Raw genomic sequence first — 20,312 nt, 5'->3', positions numbered from 1 at the left:
ATGACTATCAGGCAAGGAAAACACATAGTAATCAAAATTTTTTTTTTTTTACTGATTTATCTCTTCTCCATTGGCTTGGTGTAGTCAAAGTGAAAGGAAGATGTGCATTGGTGTAGGCAAAGTGAAAGGAAGATATGTATTATAAAGTTTACATGGCTTTTACAGTTAACTTTCCATGGTGAACTTGCAATACGTACATGGCTTTACAGTCTTACATATATACCTTTCATGTGCAGGAAACCAGCAACTAGGCACCAAAATAAGATTTCCACAATTACAAAAGCTAGGGTTCCCCACTTCTTTGAATGGAGTATGGCCTGCATCAGCGATTCTGTGCCATCAACCTGGAAGTTATATTTGGTCAAGTTAGTCTATAAACTGTATCAACCTACTCCAGATACGGGAACAGCAGAAGCAGAACCAGCAGTCAATAGAAAATAAAGGTCTTACCAAGTTGTTTTCAGGTGAATGCCAATAAAAACCTTGAAGGGCTGCTGGGAAAAGTTCACAGGCAGCCAAAGCATAAATAATGAGCGCGTTCATCCCCATCCACTGAAATATCACCATGGGCTTTTTGAAATGCTTGACATCAACCTGCAACACATACGGTTGGGATGAAAGACAACCTGTCTACCCTAGGCATCCACAATTTCAGTCCCCTATTCTTTCAAAACAATTCAGTAGGAAAGGATAATAGGCAACCTAATTAGGATCATTTTTTCATAAACAGAAAAACATTCAACCGGATAATCAAAATGCTATCAAGTTGCTGTTTTAACTACCCAGCCCAAATTTTCCAACTCTCATTCTTAGTGAGGATTATTTATGCTTTAACCTTCTGTCCTTCCCTTCCTTAGGTCCATTGTCTACCTTTCAGAAATCCACACAACACATGAAGGGGAGAGCCAGAGAGAGTAGATGATTAATCACTTCTGGGTTTTCAGCACGTAAAGAATCGGGCATAGTTGACTTATCAATCATGTCAATCATCAAACCCACTTAACCACTTGGCATCTTGTTTCTTATTGTTTTGTAAATACTCTAATTTGTAAGGTAGAATTTGTTCTATTATTAAACTAGCACCAAAACTGGAGTGATAACTCATTACGCAACCTCATAAAACATCTCCTCCAAGGCAAAGTAGAAAAAATCTCTAATATTCATAACCACTAAAATGACTATTTAGCATTACAGTAGCATCTCCTAAGCACGATTGCAGAAAGTTTTCACACCAAAAAATTTACATTGACCTCTACCTAGAAAGCCATGAGCCCATGACAGTTCCTCTGCTCTCCTCCAGAAATCAAATTTAGCAACTCCCATAAAAATTAAAGTGGAAAAATAGTTCTAGCAAGTTACAACCAGAAAACTCAAGCCAACCTATTTTTTATATAGTAAATCATTAAACATATCTAAAAAGATTAAAGTTAAAAAATATTGAAATTCCTTCACTGATCACTAGGAAATGAATTTGCATGAATTTGATCCAAATATTGGTAAATGAGCTCAGCTAAAGCTTGAGCTGATTTAGTCTGTGAATCAGAATGAACTGCCTCTACTACGTTTAACCTATTAAATTATAAAATGGCCCAAGTTAAGTGGTTTCGACCAATATGATCATTGTCCCTCTTCAAACAGCTCACAACAAATGAATATTATCAGCCAATTTAGTATCAAGTTGTATTTGTTTATAAACTAGGAATCTAGCAAGTGGAAAGATGACCTCCATATATAACCTTACGTGCAAACGAAAACATATACGTGTTTTGGCACACATATATATAAAGCTAAGAGTAGAACAATAAACTTACTACATAAAAAATAATGGTTAAAAGCAAGCCTGATGCTCCTGCTGTGATGCACATATAGCTCAATGTATAAAGTGGTTTAGAAAAGGGAATGCCTGCAATATTCATAAACATTGTTAGGAGAAGAAACAGCGTGATCTCCTTGAAAATCATCAACGTGAAATAGAATCACTCTATTACATGCAATTACCAAGCAGTTTCAAAACATATCCAGTGATCAGCAAAGAAAAAGAAGATATCGACCACAAAAACACCCTCTGCTTGTGGTCCTGCAGCAAATAAGTATATAATATATTATCAGCCGAACTAAATGGCTGGGTCAAGACTGATCTATAAGCATGTCACGTGATCAAAAAATAAAAAATAATTAGCTTTTACAAGCAAACATATTCCTAACAAGAAGAGGTACCATACCTTAAAATGAACAAGTATATGCCCAAAATGCAACCCCAAAAAACATGTGACAGCAGCCATCAAGGAACTGAAAATTTTTGTTCAGTGAAACAATTTATTATTCATATTCAATTACCTAGAATGCCAACAATATCAATTGATACTAAGAAACTTTTTAGCTTGTCAGAAATTGAAGTTAATGACATGCCACTTAAGCTAATAATTTCATGCAAATTTTTATTGAGAATTTTTTTGTGACCAACAGGCTTTCTTGATTCACACATTTTGAATTTTTATTACATAAATTTCCTTTTTTCTTTCCATCATCATTGGAGGATGTAATGTAATCCATGAACTATATATGCACATGGTTCTCATCTATAAGTTTCATTTTCAGGTTCCTTCTCAATCACAGTAAAAATTTAGTAACTAAGTTGATCATGGTAAGTAAATAGTGAAGAAGAGGACAAAGATAAAACAAAGGCAATGAATACCTTAAGATGCCCTCAGGATCAAATGGAGCAAGGCACCAAGCAGGTGAATTTGGTGGCAAAGGTCCATAGTCAGGAGAGTTAACACTACATTGCTGTGAGAACCATTAAGTTCATCCTTCACAAAGGAACAAAGCAAATGTTTGAGCATAACCCAGGAAATTACCTTTGTTCTTCTGTACACTGGCCGCTGATATAGATGATGTTCACCAAGAAAGAATCTATCAACCAGGCCAACTGCATTACAAGGAGGTTCAAGACTTCCCCTCAGTCCACAAATCACCTACAAAACATGCATGTCTATTTAAATTAGTTCCATAAAATAGAGAGAGAGAGAGAGAGAGAGAGAGAGAGAGAGAGAGAGAGATAGAGAATAAAATTAAAGCTTCATATTAGCAAGAATACTAAATGAGGGCCTGTAAAGATATCCCTCTACATTAATTACTGATATTATTTTTAACAAGTAGTCTCCAAACATTTATTAGCTAGAAAAAGGCATCTATCATATTTGAGAAAAGGGGAAGGAAAAAAAAAGAGGTCAAAACTACTAGCTTACATGTTCAGTCCATTGACAAGGAGATGATAAGAGGACCAAAGTGGTAGAATGGTACATCAGGATAGAAGGCAATTATGTTATTCAACCAGAAAATGGTTGGTAAATAACCAACAAATTAAATTCACTAAAAAAGCCAACCGCTAACAAAACTCAAGCCAAAAATAGTAAAAATCTAGAGATAACGACAACTAATCACTAGTAGATCAGATTTCTCAAATCAGATTAAAATAAAAGAGAGAGAGAGAGAGAGAGAGAGAGAGAGAAGAAAAAAGAAACAGTAATATCAGCCTCTGTATTGATGGTCCAAATGGTTCATAAAGGATAATGTGGATTTAACTCTTGATAGAATTTTTTTCAGTAAGTGCAAAAATCATATGATTCAACTCACAATTTGAGTACCAGATCCATAACCAAACAGATTCATTCTTGGAGCTTCAAATTCCCAATTTGGAATATAAAGGCCATATAACAAGCACAAATACAATGAACAGAGTAACAAAGAAAACATCCTGCAAAATAAAGCAAAAGTTTTACCTTAAAAAATGTTAAAAACACTGATAAGAAAGATATGGATATATGAAATTAAAGATATTTTATTTATTCACTCTATTAAAATAAAAAAAAAATATTTGTTTTGCTATTGATGTGAAAAAAATGCCTCGCATCCATAATGCATTTAAGTTGGCAAAAAAAGAAACCCAGAATGTAGGTACATCATCACAATATATTTGATGGTTACAAACACATAAAGAATGTAAAAGAAAATGCATTTCTAATCCAATTTCTTCTTCATAAAAAAAATAATGGCTAACACATAATAACAATAACTTCCAGAAGGAAAGAGACATTAAAGGTGAAGCAGTAAAAGGCTTTATAAAAGCAAAATTACACATAATAGTAAACCACAACTTTGGTCTAAATATGAAGTATGCCTTTCTGAGACTGTGCGGTCCTTATTGTGATACTCCAATCCCACATCAAAATATTATGTGAGGAATGGTATTGCGTATAGGCACTTAGGCAGCTTACCACTAAGAAAGTGAAAATTAAGCTTTTGTCACATGGACCAGCCTGCACTATCCATGTTGTTATGCTGGTCTTTGCCCAAGGTGTGACATTGCAGAAGTTTACTATTTCCATTACGTAGTTCTATTCCATTTAATACTAATATTAAGTAGCCACAAACAAAGACATGTAACTCACCAACTACATGTGTGTGAAAGTGTGAGATCTGTGAAATTTAATTAAGAGAGAAAATAATATAAATGAATTCAATTCCTAATTTCACTTCCAATTCAAATCCGATTCAAAATCTTATTCTTCCAAGTCCAACATATAAAGTGATATATCATAGTGTTTGGAACAAATGAATTCCATGAAATTCTGTCAAATGTATTTCTAGTTCATCACCTATCATGCTTCAAACAAAAAATTTCAAGGAATTCATTTGCAATATATTTGGAACCCAATAATGTTGCAATTCCACAAATGTAATCCCATGGAATTCATTACATTTCGAACAAAATTTGATCAAACTTCATAAAATTTCAAATGAATTGTACATTTGAATTATAAAATACCCCTACATAAACTCATTAGGCAATCTCTCTCCCAAGTCCCAACATAAACTATTGACATTCTAGACTCTACCAAATATTGTATTGAACATGGGAATTAATTGGCAAATGCCTTTTTTTATCAAATTCATTTCATCTTTGTAGAATAATTCATCTTGCAAATGAATATTCTAATAGAATTCATTAACAAAAGAAATGAATTTCTTGTCCATTTGATTCCAAACATAGCACAAAAAACATATTTTCCAAATCCCAATCAAGCTTGCCCCTCAAATCCTGCAACACTGTCTCCTTGCATGTGAATAGCAAGAATGTTACAGAAGGTACAAATTCTAAGTGACAGAACTAACCACTGAACATAGTATTTCTTCACAAAATCCAGAGGTGAGTCCACCATGATATGGTCCACAAGCCAGATCTCTGACATTGAAGCGAAAAGATATCCAATCGATATCCTCTGCAAATTATAAAAGCATGTTAACTTAAGAAACATATAAGAGTAGTAGTTCACTTCTAAATTTGTCTACCATAACAAATAAAGAGCCTATTGGATCAAACAAGTTAGTCATATGGTCTTAAAAATCATAAAAAAAAAAAAATGCTTACAAAACAAAACTCATGTCAAACGATGTTCCATACAACTCAGAGCACTCTCCTAACAACTCATTGAACCATCATTACAATTACAAGTAAAAAGGAAATTCAAACATTTTCACAAATTTGCATCTACCTAAAACATGTGAGATATAAATCATTGCTACATCTAAAGGTTCTAAACCCACCTCATGCACAGCACACTTACTAATTCAGGAATTAGAATCAAGCAGCATAAGAGAACCAGCATCAAGAAATATGAAGACCAAAGGCCTTGCAAAGCAGTGGGCACACAATAATAAAGTGCACCAATAAAAATCCCAAACTTAATTAACTGATTGTTTATGAATGTTACCTGTAGTACACCCAGCCAACGTATCTTGCCCACATCAACCCCATATGTTAAATGGTTACGCCCATGGAAATACCCACCTAGGTACATTCCCAAAAGAAATACAGAGCCAAATTTTATAAGTGTCAAACTGTCATTGAGTGACAGAATATATAAATTACTCCATAATCAAAACAAGGGAAAGGCACCCATAATGCTCATGAAAAATATTTAAACATCTAATACATCATAATCTAAAATATAGTTAACTTGATCAGAACAATAAACCAATAAGCAAAACAAATTTAAGTCAGTCACTCAACTTGCAATGGCAGTAAATCAAGATTCCGTAGAGCAGATAGCAACCTACCTTGCAACAACAAACCCAGAAGAAATAGTTTCATTGTCCTCAATATGGCTTTCTTTGTTGCCAATGGTTTGCTAGATATTTTCTGCATGGTATCATGACTGAAGATAATTAATTGGCTTGCTCCAAAGAATCTAGATAGTATACACATACAAATAGTTTTGACCCAACAATGGTTTCATCACATATTACTTCTTGCATTTATCACTCTCCACTGCTAAATTGACCAAAATCATGGTATGAAAGACTCTTCAATCTTACGCACCCTTACTGAATTAAATTAAATGCCTATATCAAAGGAAACAAGAAGTAGAACTAAAGTTTATAAAAGCATGGCTAGGTTTAACATACAAAATAAATGGACAAGACCAGACAGTTTTGTCAACTACTAAATATTGTCTCCTTTTATTGTTTGTACAAATAAAGCTTTAACACAGAAATGCCACTCTCATGCCAAAAAGGAAAATTAACAAGAACAATTTCAGTAGCCAAGGACTGCAATATATATATATATGAAATAGCCCTAGTAAGTTAACCAGCACATGTGAGGCATGCTCACCTACAGACTTCATAAACATAATTGAACCGCAAGTTTAATCTCAAACTTAAGAAATTTCCTTACCTTAAATACCAAACCGATAGAAACACCGACACCAAAGAGGAAAAATGGCATCACGAAATCTGCTAGTGTCACGCCAAACCATGGGGAGTGATTAATAGAAGGCAAAGCTCCTCCGGCATCATCAACTAAAATCATGAGCTGTAATAAACTAAATTCAACTTATAAGTGAATAATTAACTGAATCAAGTACTCAATGAATTCTCTGATTCGGATGTCAATAAATTCTAAATGTGTACCCTCTTTCATTGAACCTCTATGATACACAATTTTTGCCATGCCAAAAACAATCCTACGAACAGTATTAATTTCCTTAATCGATACACATAATCTAAAAATTACCCACTCGCTAGGATTAACACAACGCATATACCACTAATTTGAACTGGTACGCCAAAAAAATAACAAAACTGTCACCACCGCATCAAATTGAAGTTGTTCTTATCATGGAATTGACATTATTAGGGTCCGTACAGCGACTGTGAGTCCGCGGAAGACGTCAAGAGATATAAGCCGTTGATTACGCAGCGGCGGCGATGGCATCGCCTCTACGTCGTTGGATGATGAGGAAGGTGTGGTCTCTTGTTCTTGTCCATTATTAGGTGAAGTACTATGGAGGAGAAGGGGTTGCCGTTGTTCATCTTCTGTCACTGCGATCAGAGTTGCCATTTCTCTCTCTTGACTGGTATGGCTTCTCCTTCGTGTCTTGTTTTCACTCGATGACGCGAACAACAACTGTTTCAACCAGCACTTGGTTGCTCATTTCATTGGTTGACCAACCTAAGCGGCAGCGCTACGGGAGGAAGGAGGTAATATAAATATTTATTTTTATTTTTTAATGATTAAAAAATTATAAACTTTATTTTTTTTAGATTTGATTAATTTTAATTCAAATTATTTTTTTTTGCTTTTGTAATTCAAATTATTAATATTCGTAATTATTTTAATCTATTTAATGTTTAATTTAAAAATTATTTTTTTTTAATTTCTACTTTTTGTAAAATTAATAATAATATTTTTTAAAAGAAAAGAAAAATTAACTTATCAATATTCAAATAAAATAAGATAAATATTTTCTCTTTTTAATTAATAAATTTTATATCATCACATAAAATTATTTAAATTTTATAAATATTTGAAGTTATATTAGAAAGTGAAATTAATATATAATATAATATCATCATAATATATTTATAAATCACTTAAATCAAATATCGGTTATAAATTATATAAAACTGTATTACACAGTGCAATGTATGTGTTATAGAAATTAATTATATTAAAATTATAATTAGTATATATTTTTATTTAATAGTTTATATCTCTAATAAATAATAGGGAAAAAAATCAATTAAATTTTATAGTGGCATCTTTTTAAAAGATTTTTGAAATATAAAAATAATCAAAGGTAAAAAGTTAGTTTTAATTCCTTACAATTACTCTTAGACTTAAATAAATATTTATCAATTTAGTTAATTAATTTTAGTATCTGATAATTACTCTTAGGGTGTGCTTGATAACAATTTAAAAAATAAAGGGTTAAATGTTATCTTATGAGTTTTAATCTTTAAGGAGAATAATTATAACTTTAAATCTTTTAAAATTAATATTTAACTTTCCAATAAGATATAAATATTAATGAGGTAAAAAATTAATCTATTCTCTCTTAATAAGCACTCATTTAATTCTATGTGTATTTAAAAAGTCTTTTTGCCATAATCAAAAGAGCTTATTACAAGTTTAAAAGCTTATTTTTCTTTAGTAGTATAAGATCAGCCAATGGTTCACAATATATACAGCAGTGCCAATGTAAGAGGGTGTTTGATTTGCAATTTATATGTTTAATAAAAAATAATTTATAAATATATTTATTATTTAAAATACTAAAAAAAATATTAAATGGATATGTGAGGAAATTTAAAAATTAAATGAGAAATTTTGCATGTTTCTCTTTCAAGAATTCAATTTCGATGACAGAAAAAGAGCTCACTAAAATTGGACTGTGTATTCAGATAGCAAGGAGCAGGAGGTCAGTGGCACCAACCGCCAAGATTGACTATCACGCTAATGTTCACAAATGTAAGCAAAAGAGTATCATATTTCATCTGTTATAGCTAGGCAATCTCTTCCGCAGCAAGCTTCCGCAATGATCTGAATCTCATCTTTAGTTGAAACTTTCCCCGTTGGATTCTGAGGACTGTGCCACTTCATGTCAGTAAGTCATAAATTCATTATTTCTGAAGCATCATCTTCTGAAGTTTTATAATTTAATATAGATCCTAAGAAATCGTTGTAATGTGCTGCATTTTTTTTCCAGTTTCTTCCTATCTGCTCTAGGTAATAAACAAAGTTATGGACTAAGAGCAGGCTGTTGATCATACACTTTCATGGGTGATCTAGCAGAGGTCCAAAGAGTCTTCAATTCAAGTTTGTAGGATCCGAAATCAAGGCGCGAATCTCATATAGAGCAATTGCTCATTAAACTTGAAGGCTAATTGCCTGTTGAAAAAATGTAGACATGTTATATGTGTACCGCTCATAAATATCTTTCTTGATAGTTCTTACTCTCATCTTGGTCACAAATGTGAAGTACAAAGTTGCACCTCAGATAGGTTTGTGAATGCCACAAAAATTGAAGCATTTCATTCAAACAACAATGATAAGAATTGTCCTACCAATGATAAGAAAATCCTTACCTTTTCTTACTGGGAAAAAAATGATTTTCAGTTCCCCCAAGTGAACCCTCTAACCTGTTTAATATCTCAGGTTTTGTTCTGCCAGTAAAAGATCCCAAGAATTTGTCTGAATCCAAACTCCAATTAGAAGGGTCGAGTGCCACATATACCTTTAACAAATCCATTTTTCTAAAAGTAAATAAAATCTTCCAATTCTTGCCATTAACAATCATCACCACTACTCTTAAAACCACAATTCAAAATTAAAACCCGCATTAATTGACAACAAAAAGCTTACAGGAATTCCTCCAGCCATTCTGATGCACCCCTCATATGAAGGGTCAAACTGCACAACTTCATCCCCCGGGTCTATCACTGTCAAAATGGAAGCAGCAACACAAATAAATATATATACCCACCCAAAATTCTTGGTGTAATAATAAAAAATAATAAAAAAAAACCTATTATGCATTAGCAATTTCAGATCAGAAAACAACTAGCAAACACTGCGGCTGCGAATGGCTATATCAGTCTGAGCGTCAACATCAAAACTATGCATTTCCTTCATAATTCTCGCCAAGTGCTCATAAATTCCTTGCACATGCCTTGATTTACAACTCTTAGGCTGCATTAGTTCTACAAATAAAACGAGTTGTTCGACTGAAACCAGTTTATTTTCTACATTAGGCTAGCAACCTAACTAGTTGAGGTTGGAATTGATGGCGGAAACGGTAGCGATTTTCTGGTGGGTGGAAGCGGGGAAGTCCGGGAAGCCATCAGCGAGGTTGATGGCATTGCATCTCTTAGCTAAGTGAGAGAGTTCTTGAATGGGTGAGGGGTGAAGATAGCTTGCTTTCCATTTCTGTCTCTCTGCTCTGCCCACTGATAATTAGAAAATTGACGTCTTTTTCTTTCTTTCTTTCTTTTTAATACAATAACAATCATTTTATTTTCGTACATTTTTTATATAAAATACAAAAAAAAAAATCTTTTGCTTTAAAAAAAAATGTTTTCTGCATTTTTCTTAATTTTTCATTTATTAATTCTACATTTTTTTCATCTATGTTATTGTAAACATAATGTAAAAACTAAACCTTTTGGGACACAAATATTTTATAGTGATAATTCATTATGCAACATAAGTTATGAAAATATTGCACTTAAGCCCTTATTTTTATATTCATTTAATATATTGAAATTTTATTTTAAAAAATAAGAATTTTAGGGTTGAATCATTAACTCCAATACTATGAAGTAAATATAATTTTTTAGAGTTTTAAAAGATAAGAAGAGGACATTAGTTAAATTTATAATATAAGTACTTTGGTGAAATGCTATATAGTAGCATTATATACACATTGAGATGTCTAAATTGGGCTGAACTCATATGAAGACTTAGAAACCCTACTTTTCTAATTTCCTACTTTCCTAATTCTCTATTAAAAACACATCAAAATACTTACATTATGCCATATAAAAAAATTAAGGAATTTTGTAAACATTTGTTTTATAAGTACTTTGTAGTAACAAGTTATACAATAATAACTACATGATATCATCATTTTAAATATTTAACGATTAATTATTATTTTTAATAATAAAAAATATGTTACTTAATTATTTTTTAAAAAATGTAGTAATTTATTAGTGGACTGTTAATTATGAGATGCTATAAAATGATGAGCTAGAGGAATCATATTCAAATTGAAAATAAATACTAATCATTTAAATTATTAGATAAATTTAAAATAAGAAAAATTGCTATTTAGTTTTTTTTTTTATTTTAACTTTGACTATTTAACTTATTATTTTCAAAAATGTACTAGTTAGTACTTAAATTTTTATTTTATTTACTTTTTAATTATCTTATCCAGTTTAAATTAAATTTTATATTAGTGGATGCATTCAAATGAGAAGAAATAAATTATTGTTATAGGACTAAATGATAAATATTTAAAAAATAAGAAGACTTCAATTAAAAAAACAGAATGAAATTCAAATTAATAATACTTCATTTATTTTATAAAAAATAATTTATATATAAAAAATATTTTAATAAAATGTTCTCTATAAAAATATTTTTTTATTTTTTATTATAATATTAAATCAATAGTATATATATATGTTTTTTTATATTTTAATTAAATTGTTAAATTTATTTTAATTTTAAAAAATAAAGCCATTTTTCTTAAATAATTGACATTTTTTTAGTGTTTCAAACACTAAAAATATTAAAAAAAATTGTAAAATAGTTAGAGTCTTAAAATATTAAAATAATTAAAAATAAATGAAATAAAAATATAAAATTAATTAATATATTTTTTAATTAAATAATTAAATTCATTAAAATAAAAACGTCTAAAGAATAAATTTTCCTTTAAAATATTATACAGTGTTAAGAAAATGGCGGCGATACGTTGGAAGGCTTTAGAGCCCTTTCCAACTTCAAATTCAAATTCAACTTCAAAAATTACAGTGGCAGTTTCCGTTAATACGTGCCAATCCAGGCCCATTTCCCCACAGTCCGGTAGCAGTTGAATGTGGAAACCCTCTATAATCCTCGCCCTCCTTGCGCTCCACTCAAACAAATATTCAAAGGCCCTTCCCTCCTCTCCCCCACTCCCTCCTCTCTCACTCTCTCTCAAACGTAACCACTCCTTTTCTCTCACAATCACCCTCTCTGCCTTCACCTTCGATTCGATTCTATTCTATTGCCGACCATGTCGCTGAGGCCGAGCGCCAGGACGGAGGTCCGGAGGAACAAGTACAAGGTGGCAGTGGACGCGGAGGAAGGGAGGAGGAGGAGAGAGGACAACATGGTGGAGATCCGGAAGAATAAGAGAGAAGAGAACTTGCAGAAGAAACGACGTGAGGGACTGCAGGCCCAGCAGCAGCAACTCACCTCCTTCTCCAATTCCGCCACTACCGATAAGAAGGTATTTTCCTTTCTCTTTTGAATATGTCGTTATTTCACTGCTCTTTTTGGATCTTAGTTTAGCTGCTTTTGTATTTTGTATTACGTAATTTATTCTGTTGGATAAGAAACGAGTAGAGATAAAGTTTGTTGAAACTTGAAGGCACATGTTTGTTTTTGTTGTCGAACTGATTGGAAGGTTTAGAGCTGCAAATATTAGAGGGAATACTATTCAATGTTCATGTTGTGTTACAGTAGCTATTGTGTATGCTTTGTGAGAATTATGCATTCATGGAGGAGCAGGATTCAAAATATTTTGGGTTACAATGAAGTGCTTTCTCAGATTATGATTCATTGATTTTTTTTTTTTTTTAATTTCTGAATGTATTAATATTGAGAGATTTGATTGTGGAGTTGAAATCCAAGACTTAAAAATGCAAAGGCCTTCATACCACCATTTCTCTAAATTCAGAATGATGAAAAAGTTCGATTATGATATTTGATCTGGGAGGTTGTTGGCAGGAAATAAGTGTAATAGTTTGAGAATATTATTCGCTTTTCTTTCCTGGTATACCTCACTAAAGCTGTTGTTTTTGTGAATAAAGGAAATAAATTATCTATTCTCTGATTCAGTGGCTTATTTAATTGAGATGCTTGAGTTTCTTGTTTTTTGCACTCCCTTAATCTGTGAAACTGATGTTCTTATTACTCTGATCGCAGTTGGAAAGTCTTCCAGTAATGGTTGCAGGTGTTTGGTCAGAAGATAGGAATTCACAGCTTGAGGCAACCACTCATTTTAGGAAGTTGCTCTCAATAGGTTGAATTTATCTTTAATTATTTTCTTTGTTGGTATGCCATTTTGCGTAACATAATGTTATAGACATAGCTTCTTACTTTGAATATTTATACAGAACGCAGTCCTCCAATCAATGAAGTTGTACAGTCTGGTGTTGTTCCTCGTTTCATTCAGTTCCTTGCAAGAGATGACTTTCCACAGCTTCAGGTTTGAATTTAGCTCTAAATTATTTTCTTTTTGCTATAGCTTCATTATTATTATAGTTATTAATTCATATTTCTTAATTATTCTTTTGTAATGTTTGATTTGTTAGTTTGAGGCAGCATGGGCTCTCACAAATATTGCTTCTGGGACGTCAGAAAACACCAAGGTTGTAATTGATCATGGGGCTGTGCCAATATTTGTTAAGCTTTTAAGTTCACCAACTGACGATGTCAGGGAACAGGTAGATGACCTTAGTTTTGTTTATTATTTATTTACACTTTCATAACTTTTCCTTGTTCAAACCATGTTCCGTTCTTGCAATCCAGGTTGTTTCTTGATTGTTTCACTTCATTTTTCTTTCAAATTATAGGCTGTTTGGGCACTAGGAAACATTGCTGGAGACTCACCCAAGTGTCGTGATCTTGTCCTTGGCTGTGGGGCTTTGACGCCATTGCTTGCACAGTTCAATGAACATGCAAAGCTTTCTATGTTGAGAAATGCAACCTGGACATTGTCTAACTTCTGCAGGGGCAAGCCACAACCTTTATTTGAGCAGGTTTGGCTCTCAAGATCCATTGTTGGTGGAAACTGTTATATGTTTTCCCTTATTATGATAATTGTTAATAATAAATATACTGTTGATATTCATTGAGCAGACAAAGCCTGCTCTCCCAGCTCTTGAGCGTCTTATACATTCAAATGATGAGGAAGTCCTGACAGATGCATGCTGGGCACTGTCTTATCTCTCAGATGGAACCAATGACAAAATCCAATCTGTTATTGAGGCAGGTGTCTGCCCAAGGCTTGTTGAACTTTTGCTGTAAGTACTATTTTTTCTATTGATGTATTTGAGATGAACATTTTTTACCTGTAGGTAGTTGCAAAAACTGAAATGCTTTTTGAATGTTCTTTTGTTAGTCATTCATCTCCAACAGTGCTCATTCCTGCATTACGTACCGTTGGAAATATTGTCACTGGTGATGACACGCAGACTCAGGTATCAACTTGTCATGCTGTTCCCCTCTCCACCGCCTAATTTCTCTATCTTGCTTCTTTGCCACCTTGTTTTAGTCTAATTTCAAAATCAACTTAGCAAAGCCATATTTAAGGTATATGGAGCAGTCAATAGAAAAAAAAGTAAGGGTAACTAACAAGGGAGATTTAATTTGCAAGATTTTGAAAGGGTAATACTTAGATATTTTAGTCTTCTTGAACTAGTCACTTGATGATGTCTTTGACATGCCTTGTGGCTCATGAAACATTCATACTAGGTTGTTCTATTTTATCTTTTAATACAATTAAATCGTTTAGAGCAGAGAAAGCGAATCCATATAGCCGACCCCAAATTTTTGGAATAAAGGCTTAGTTGAGTTGAGTTGAGTTGAGTTGAATTGAGTTTTTTGTGGGTAAAACTTCATTTATGTCCATCAAGGTCATTGTAGCAAATTTGTGATGTTTGCATGACTTCAAATGGTATTGTGGTGCCTTCTGAGTTATGAGCTGATGAACTAATCCATCGTCTTACTTTTGATCGCAGTGTATAATAAACCATCAAGCTCTTCCATGGCTTTTGAACCTCCTTATCCATAATTATAAGAAGAGCATCAAGAAGGAAGCATGCTGGACAATCTCAAACATCACAGCTGGAAATGTAAATCAAATACAGGTGAGTGGGTCTCTTCATCAATGTCTTAGTTTCTTCAACCCCTTGTCCAACTGCTTCAAGATGCCAAGTTCAATTATCTTGTATGCCATCTCATTGTTTTTTTAATAGTTCATGTTTTTCGACTCTTGATTATTCGTAACTAGAGATGTGTTTGGACTTTGGATGCTATTTGGAACCTACTCATGATGAGTTAGCTTTAATTGTCTGTTTTTAGCCCACCTATTGAAGTAGATGGTGTTTTAGGATAACATTTTGAAATATGCAGGCCATAATTGAAGCTGGTATAATTGCACCCCTTGTTCAACTGCTTCAGAATGCTGAATTTGAGATCAAGAAAGAGGCTGCTTGGGCAATTTCAAATGCTACTTCTGGCGGCAGCCATGAGCAAATAAAGTATATTTTCTTTTTTCATGGTCAATCTTTTCATTTGATTGGTAAGTTTAATTAATGTGTTACATTAAAAAGGTTGTGCTTTGTTTTTCGAATTGTAGGTTCTTGGTGAACCAGGGGTGTATCAAGCCATTTTGTGATCTCCTGATCTGTCCTGACCCCAGAATTGTCACAGTTTGCTTGGAAGGGCTTGAGAACATTCTAAAGGTTGGGGAAGCTGAAAAAAATTTAGGTAATACTGGAGAAGCGAACCTGTATGCCCAAATGATTGATGATGCAGAGGGATTAGAAAAGATTGAGAACCTTCAAAGTCATGATAACAATGACATATATGAGAAAGCAGTAAAGATTCTTGAGACATATTGGCTAGAGGGGGAGGAGGAGGATGAAGAACTGCATCAGGGTGATGCTCCCCCAACTGGATATAACTTTGGAGGAAGTGAATTTACTGTTCCTTCTGGTGGATTTAAATTCAGTTAAGGTATGCAACTTTTTGCCATGAATGGTTTCTGTTTAGATGTGAATGACAAACCTTCTGGCCAGTAGGTGTCTTTCCCCATAGGTTGAGTAATCATGAGTCAACAGGGATTTATTTATTTGCCTTGTTGGCAAAATTGTGTGATTTATATAGGCTGTCATTTGGCAATTTCATAAATGGTTGTGGAAATTGGTTGGGATGTTTGTAAATTGTAGGTGATCACTTAAACCCTAAAGAGAGTGTTGATGAGTATGAGAGGCCTATTTGCGTTGAGATAGAGCATTTAGTCTTTTAACTATTACCATCTAAGGGGATGATTGGTACAAGGTTAACTCAACTCAACTCAATTAAGTCTTTATCCCAAAAATTTGAGGTCGGCTATATGGATTCGCTTTCTCCACTCTGAACGATTTTGGGTTAAATCCTCAGAAATGTGTAATGCTTCTAGGTCATGTTGTACTACTCTCCTCCAAGTCAATTTAGGTCTACCCCTTTTTTTCTTTCTATCCTCTAACCTAATGTGCTCTACTTGTCTAATTGGAGCCTCCGTACGTCTACGCTTCACATGACCAAACCACTTCAATCTCCCTTCTCTCAACTTATCTTCAATTGACACCACTCCTACCTTTTCTCTAATACTCTCATTACGGACTTTATCTAGTCTAGTATGGCCACTCATCTACCTTAACATTCTCATCTCTGCAACTCTTATCTCAGATGCATACGACTCTTTCAGTGCCCAACACTCACTACCATATAACATAGGCTGTACGGTAAAATTTTCCTTTCAATTTATTGAGAATCTTACGATCACATAAAACTCGCACGTCTCCACTTCAACCATCCGGCTTTAATCCTATGACTAACATCCTCCTCACATCCCCCATCTATTTGAAAGACTGAGCCTAAATATTTAAAGTGATTACTTTGGGGCAGTATCACTCTAGTTTGGCCTTCACTGAACTTGCAATGTATGTATTCTGTCTTCGTTCTATTTAACTTAAAACCCTTTGACTCTAGAGTATTTATCCAAAGTTCTAGCTTTCTATTGACTCCTTCTCGTGTCTCATTTATCAGAACAATATCATCCGCAAATATCATGCACCAAGGAATACTCTCTTGTATATGTTTCGTCAGTTCATCTAAAACTAATGTAAAAAGGTAAGGGCTTATGGCTGATCCTTGGTGTAATCCAATTGAGATCGGAAAATCTCTTGTGTCCCCTCCCACTGTGCGCACAATAGTTGTTGCTCCTTCATACATATCTTTCAATACTTGTATGTACCTAATAGATACCCTCTTTTGTTCTAACACATTCCATAAGACTTCTCTTGTATCATAAGCTTTCTCCAAATCAATAAAAACCATGTGTAGATCTTTCTTTACATCTCTATATTTCTCCATCAAACTTCTAATGAGAAAGCTTTCTCCAAATTAATAAAAACCATGTGTAGATCTTTCTTCACATCTCTATATTTCTCCATCAAACTTCTAATGAGAAAGATCGCTTCCATAGTTGATTGAGAGAGATAGAAGTATTATGACGTAGTCGATGCTCCACAACTCTCTCCCACAACTTCATAGTATGGCTCATAAGTTTAATTCCCCTATAGTTTGAGCAACTCTGTATGTCTCCCTTATTTTTAAAAATAGGTACTAAAATACTCTTCCTCCATATTCATCATGCATTTTCTTTGAGTTTAAAATCTTATTAAATAATTTAGTTAACCATGCCACTCCCATATCTTCCAAATACTTCCACACTTCAATTGGTATTTCATCGGGTCCACAAGCTTTTTCATTCTCTTAAGTGCTTCCTTTACTTCTAAAGATCTAATCCTTCTAGTATAATTCACATTCTTTTTTATTGTTCTATAATCTATATTCACGCTATTACCATTTTGACTATTATTAAAGAGATCATTAAAATAATTTCTCCATCTTTCTTTAATATCCTCATCTTTCATCAACACTTTTCATTCTTTATCTTTAATGCACATAACTTGATTGAGATCTTGACATTTCCTTTCTCTCCTCCTTGTTAATTTAACAAGGGGTAATTTATAATTTTTAACTTTTCATTAAGGTCCATTTGAATATTTAAAAAGACTAGGTTAATTTTTAATCTCATTAATATTTATATCCTCTTGAAAAGTTAAAAGTTAACCTTGGAGGACTAAGTTAATAATTACCTCTTTAAAAGTTAAAATTTAAACATTTAACTCTTAATTTTTTAACTTTTTACCAAGTACAATCTAAATTTTTCCTTTTGTTTTTTTGGTTATAAATTTTAATCAATGCAAATGGGAAAGCTTAATTTTTTTTCAGTTTTTTTTAGCAGTTTAATTTTGTAGTTAAATGTCATGTTGTGTTGGGAATTTACAGGATATTAAGTCTATGTGGAATGAAGCTGAGCGTCCAGGTTCATGTTTTGGTTGGGTGGTGATGAAGGCACTTGCCATTGCATCCTGTTTTGGTCCATATTCAAATGGGATTGAATAACACAAGGGTGCAATAAAAGAATTTCTTCAAATGGTTAAAGCTTCTCGCCGATGACTACACAAACGATAGTCCTTTTTCCTCTTTTTCCCTCAAATCATTTTTTCTTGTTCTAGTTTTTTTTACTCCTAGGTGGACATGTAAGGCTGCCCATCATTCTCTACAAGCATCTTCCTCAATTTTTTTTTTTTTAAGTAGTTAGAGCAATTATTAATAAAAAAGGTTTACAAATGTTAAATACTGTGCATTCAGATTGAGATCTCGAGATTTTGTCTTCCTGATTAGAAAGGTGTATCGATTTTCTGGAGATTAATGTCAACAGGCAATGATTTTTCTGCTTCTTGAATAAAAATTTCTATCATTAAATATCAACTTGTAATATTTGAATTCTATGATATCCTGTCATTGTATTTTAAAGCAGCAGATAAACTAATATATATATATATATATATATATATATATATATATATATATATATATATATATATGTACTTCTATAATATAATTCTGAAAGTAAAATAATGAATTTATAGATTCATATATACAATCACTAATATCAATTTATATTATCAATGAGTTTTAGTTAAATGATATTAAAATTCATTTTAGATCTGAGATTTTAAATTTAAAGTATAAAAAATAAATTGATTAATATATTATAATAGCTTAAGACTGTACTTATTCAGGAGCTAGCAATATTCTCTTTTTTATAAATTTTTATTTTTTTGACTCGGAGGGCATATTCAGTTTCAATTTCCTATTATTTTCTGATGTGGGTCTCTTAATTCATCAGCCTTTTATCCTGTTTGGAAAATGATTTGATACAGTGTGCCTCCATAATGCAAGAACTAATTGAACTGGGTCTTCAATAGATCAATCATTGTCTTCTAGGCCACCATTTCTGAAAAGAAATAACAAACCAAGATAAGAAAAGCCAATTATCTTCCAGCGATGAAGACGACGATTTCGTAAGGAATGTTGTATTGCTGGTGGAGATTGCACATTAGTACTTTCCATTTTTGTTACATCAGTTATTGTTAACGGTACTTTCACTTAATTGTACAGAAATCTCTGGCCATGGTGAATTCCTTTTCTTTTCATCAATTTTCTCCGACAGTGTAGCTTGAATGACAACAAATGATGCCTACAAGTGATGGGAGATTCGGTCATTAACTATGATAAAAATGATGCCATGTGGACTGGAAATTTCTGGTCTTTGGATACCATTAAAAGACCAAGCAACCCTTTCTACTTACATTCAGATGATGTTGACCCTACCAAGTGAAGACATGTGCTATTGAAATTAACTTTGGAAACTTAATTAGGAAAATGATGTTGCATACCCACTAAACCACAATTATGTTTTTATTACTACATAATACAAAACAAAAGCTTCTCTTAATTAGCATCCATCTTTGATTGCAGATGAGAATCCCATTTTGATCTTGACGCATGGGGACTTGCTGACAACTGAGAAAGGATAGAAGACAGGCTCAAATTATGCGAACGTCTAGGCATAAATTAATGGAGTGTGACCTACTTTGCCACACAGAATATGGGTTTCTTGCAGAAGAATCCGATCCTGTTACTGCCTGTGGCTGCAGCAGTATACAGGGCATTGCCCATCTCGGACATGGGTCATTTTCCAAAGAAATGCTTCCATGACTTGGCAGTGCTCATATTGTCATGCTAATGACATTCATGGGTATTCTCTTCGCTTTCTTTGAACACCTAAAATGATTTCTTATTCTAATAGCACTTGATAGTTGAAATCATGCAGGAATTGTTTAAAAAATTAAATCAAGTGCAAAAACCAATGAATTACTGGGACATTAGCAACATAAAACGAAAATTAACACTCAACAACTTTCCTTGTGTGTCTGAAAGGATATTCAAAATAAGTGGCAGGAAGAAGTTCCTTTTGAGAGTTGGCTATGGGATGCTCAATCAATAA

General features: G+C 32.9%; 2 protein-coding genes across 5 annotated transcripts; one reads left to right on the top strand and one right to left on the bottom strand.

Moving 5' to 3' along the window:
* Positions 1-113: 113 nt before the first annotated feature.
* Positions 114-7,420, bottom strand: LOC131168882 (uncharacterized). Of its 3 annotated transcripts, XM_058139201.1 has the most exons (13): positions 7,213-7,420; positions 6,740-6,879; positions 6,121-6,202; positions 5,775-5,851; positions 5,176-5,282; positions 3,637-3,757; positions 2,859-2,975; positions 2,696-2,787; positions 2,223-2,289; positions 1,999-2,077; positions 1,812-1,903; positions 451-594; positions 114-344 (listed from the first exon to the last, which is right to left on the bottom strand). In XM_058139201.1, exons 1-13 carry the CDS (start codon positions 7,403-7,405, stop codon positions 204-206), a joined length of 1,452 nt encoding a protein of 483 aa, XP_057995184.1. In that variant the 5' UTR covers positions 7,406-7,420; the 3' UTR covers positions 114-203. The 3 variants fall into 3 exon arrangements, 2 of the variants coding, with proteins under 2 accessions (XP_057995184.1, XP_057995192.1); XR_009145441.1 differs by lacking the exon at positions 114-344 and having other exon boundaries at positions 1,989-2,077; XM_058139209.1 differs by lacking the exon at positions 114-344 and having other exon boundaries at positions 456-1,903; positions 1,989-2,077.
* Positions 7,421-11,945: 4,525 nt separating this feature from the next.
* On the top strand, positions 11,946-20,133 carry LOC131175344 (importin subunit alpha-like). Of its 2 annotated transcripts, none has more exons than XM_058139193.1 (11): positions 11,946-12,347; positions 13,046-13,142; positions 13,237-13,328; positions 13,435-13,566; positions 13,696-13,881; positions 13,982-14,145; positions 14,244-14,322; positions 14,863-14,991; positions 15,257-15,384; positions 15,483-15,862; positions 19,784-20,133. In XM_058139193.1, exons 1-10 carry the CDS (start codon positions 12,132-12,134, stop codon positions 15,859-15,861), a joined length of 1,602 nt encoding a protein of 533 aa, XP_057995176.1. In that variant the 5' UTR covers positions 11,946-12,131; the 3' UTR covers position 15,862; positions 19,784-20,133. The 2 variants fall into 2 exon arrangements, with proteins under 2 accessions (XP_057995176.1, XP_057995168.1); XM_058139185.1 differs by lacking the exon at positions 19,784-20,133 and adding an exon at positions 18,245-18,730 and having other exon boundaries at positions 11,948-12,347.
* The last annotated feature ends 179 nt before the right edge of the window (positions 20,134-20,312 follow it).

This window comes from Hevea brasiliensis, chromosome 2, assembly GCF_030052815.1.
Source record: "Hevea brasiliensis isolate MT/VB/25A 57/8 chromosome 2, ASM3005281v1, whole genome shotgun sequence".
Classification (NCBI taxonomy): Eukaryota; Viridiplantae; Streptophyta; class Magnoliopsida; order Malpighiales; family Euphorbiaceae; genus Hevea; species Hevea brasiliensis.
Note: the sequence above shows the minus strand (reverse complement) of the source record. Positions and strands in the feature narration are given on the sequence as shown.

What these genes read in the sequence shown, in the direction of transcription:
- LOC131168882 (XM_058139201.1), bottom strand. Translation starts at nt 7,405, where the DNA reads ATGGCAACTCTGATCGCAGTGACAGAAGATGAACAACGGCAACCCCTT. An exon ending in TCTGGGTTTGTTGTTGCAAG is followed by an intron (nt 5,852 to 6,120) that starts GTAGGTTGCTAT and finishes GAATGTACCTAG; the next exon opens with GTGGGTATTTCCATGGGCGT. An exon ending in GATCCTGAGGGCATCTTAAG is followed by an intron (nt 2,290 to 2,695) that starts GTATTCATTGCC and finishes AAAAATTTTCAG; the next exon opens with TTCCTTGATGGCTGCTGTCA.
- LOC131175344 (XM_058139193.1), top strand. Translation starts at nt 12,132, where the DNA reads ATGTCGCTGAGGCCGAGCGCCAGGACGGAGGTCCGGAGGAACAAGTAC. An exon ending in ATGACTTTCCACAGCTTCAG is followed by an intron (nt 13,329 to 13,434) that starts GTTTGAATTTAG and finishes TTGATTTGTTAG; the next exon opens with TTTGAGGCAGCATGGGCTCT. An exon ending in AGGCTTGTTGAACTTTTGCT is followed by an intron (nt 14,146 to 14,243) that starts GTAAGTACTATT and finishes TTCTTTTGTTAG; the next exon opens with TCATTCATCTCCAACAGTGC.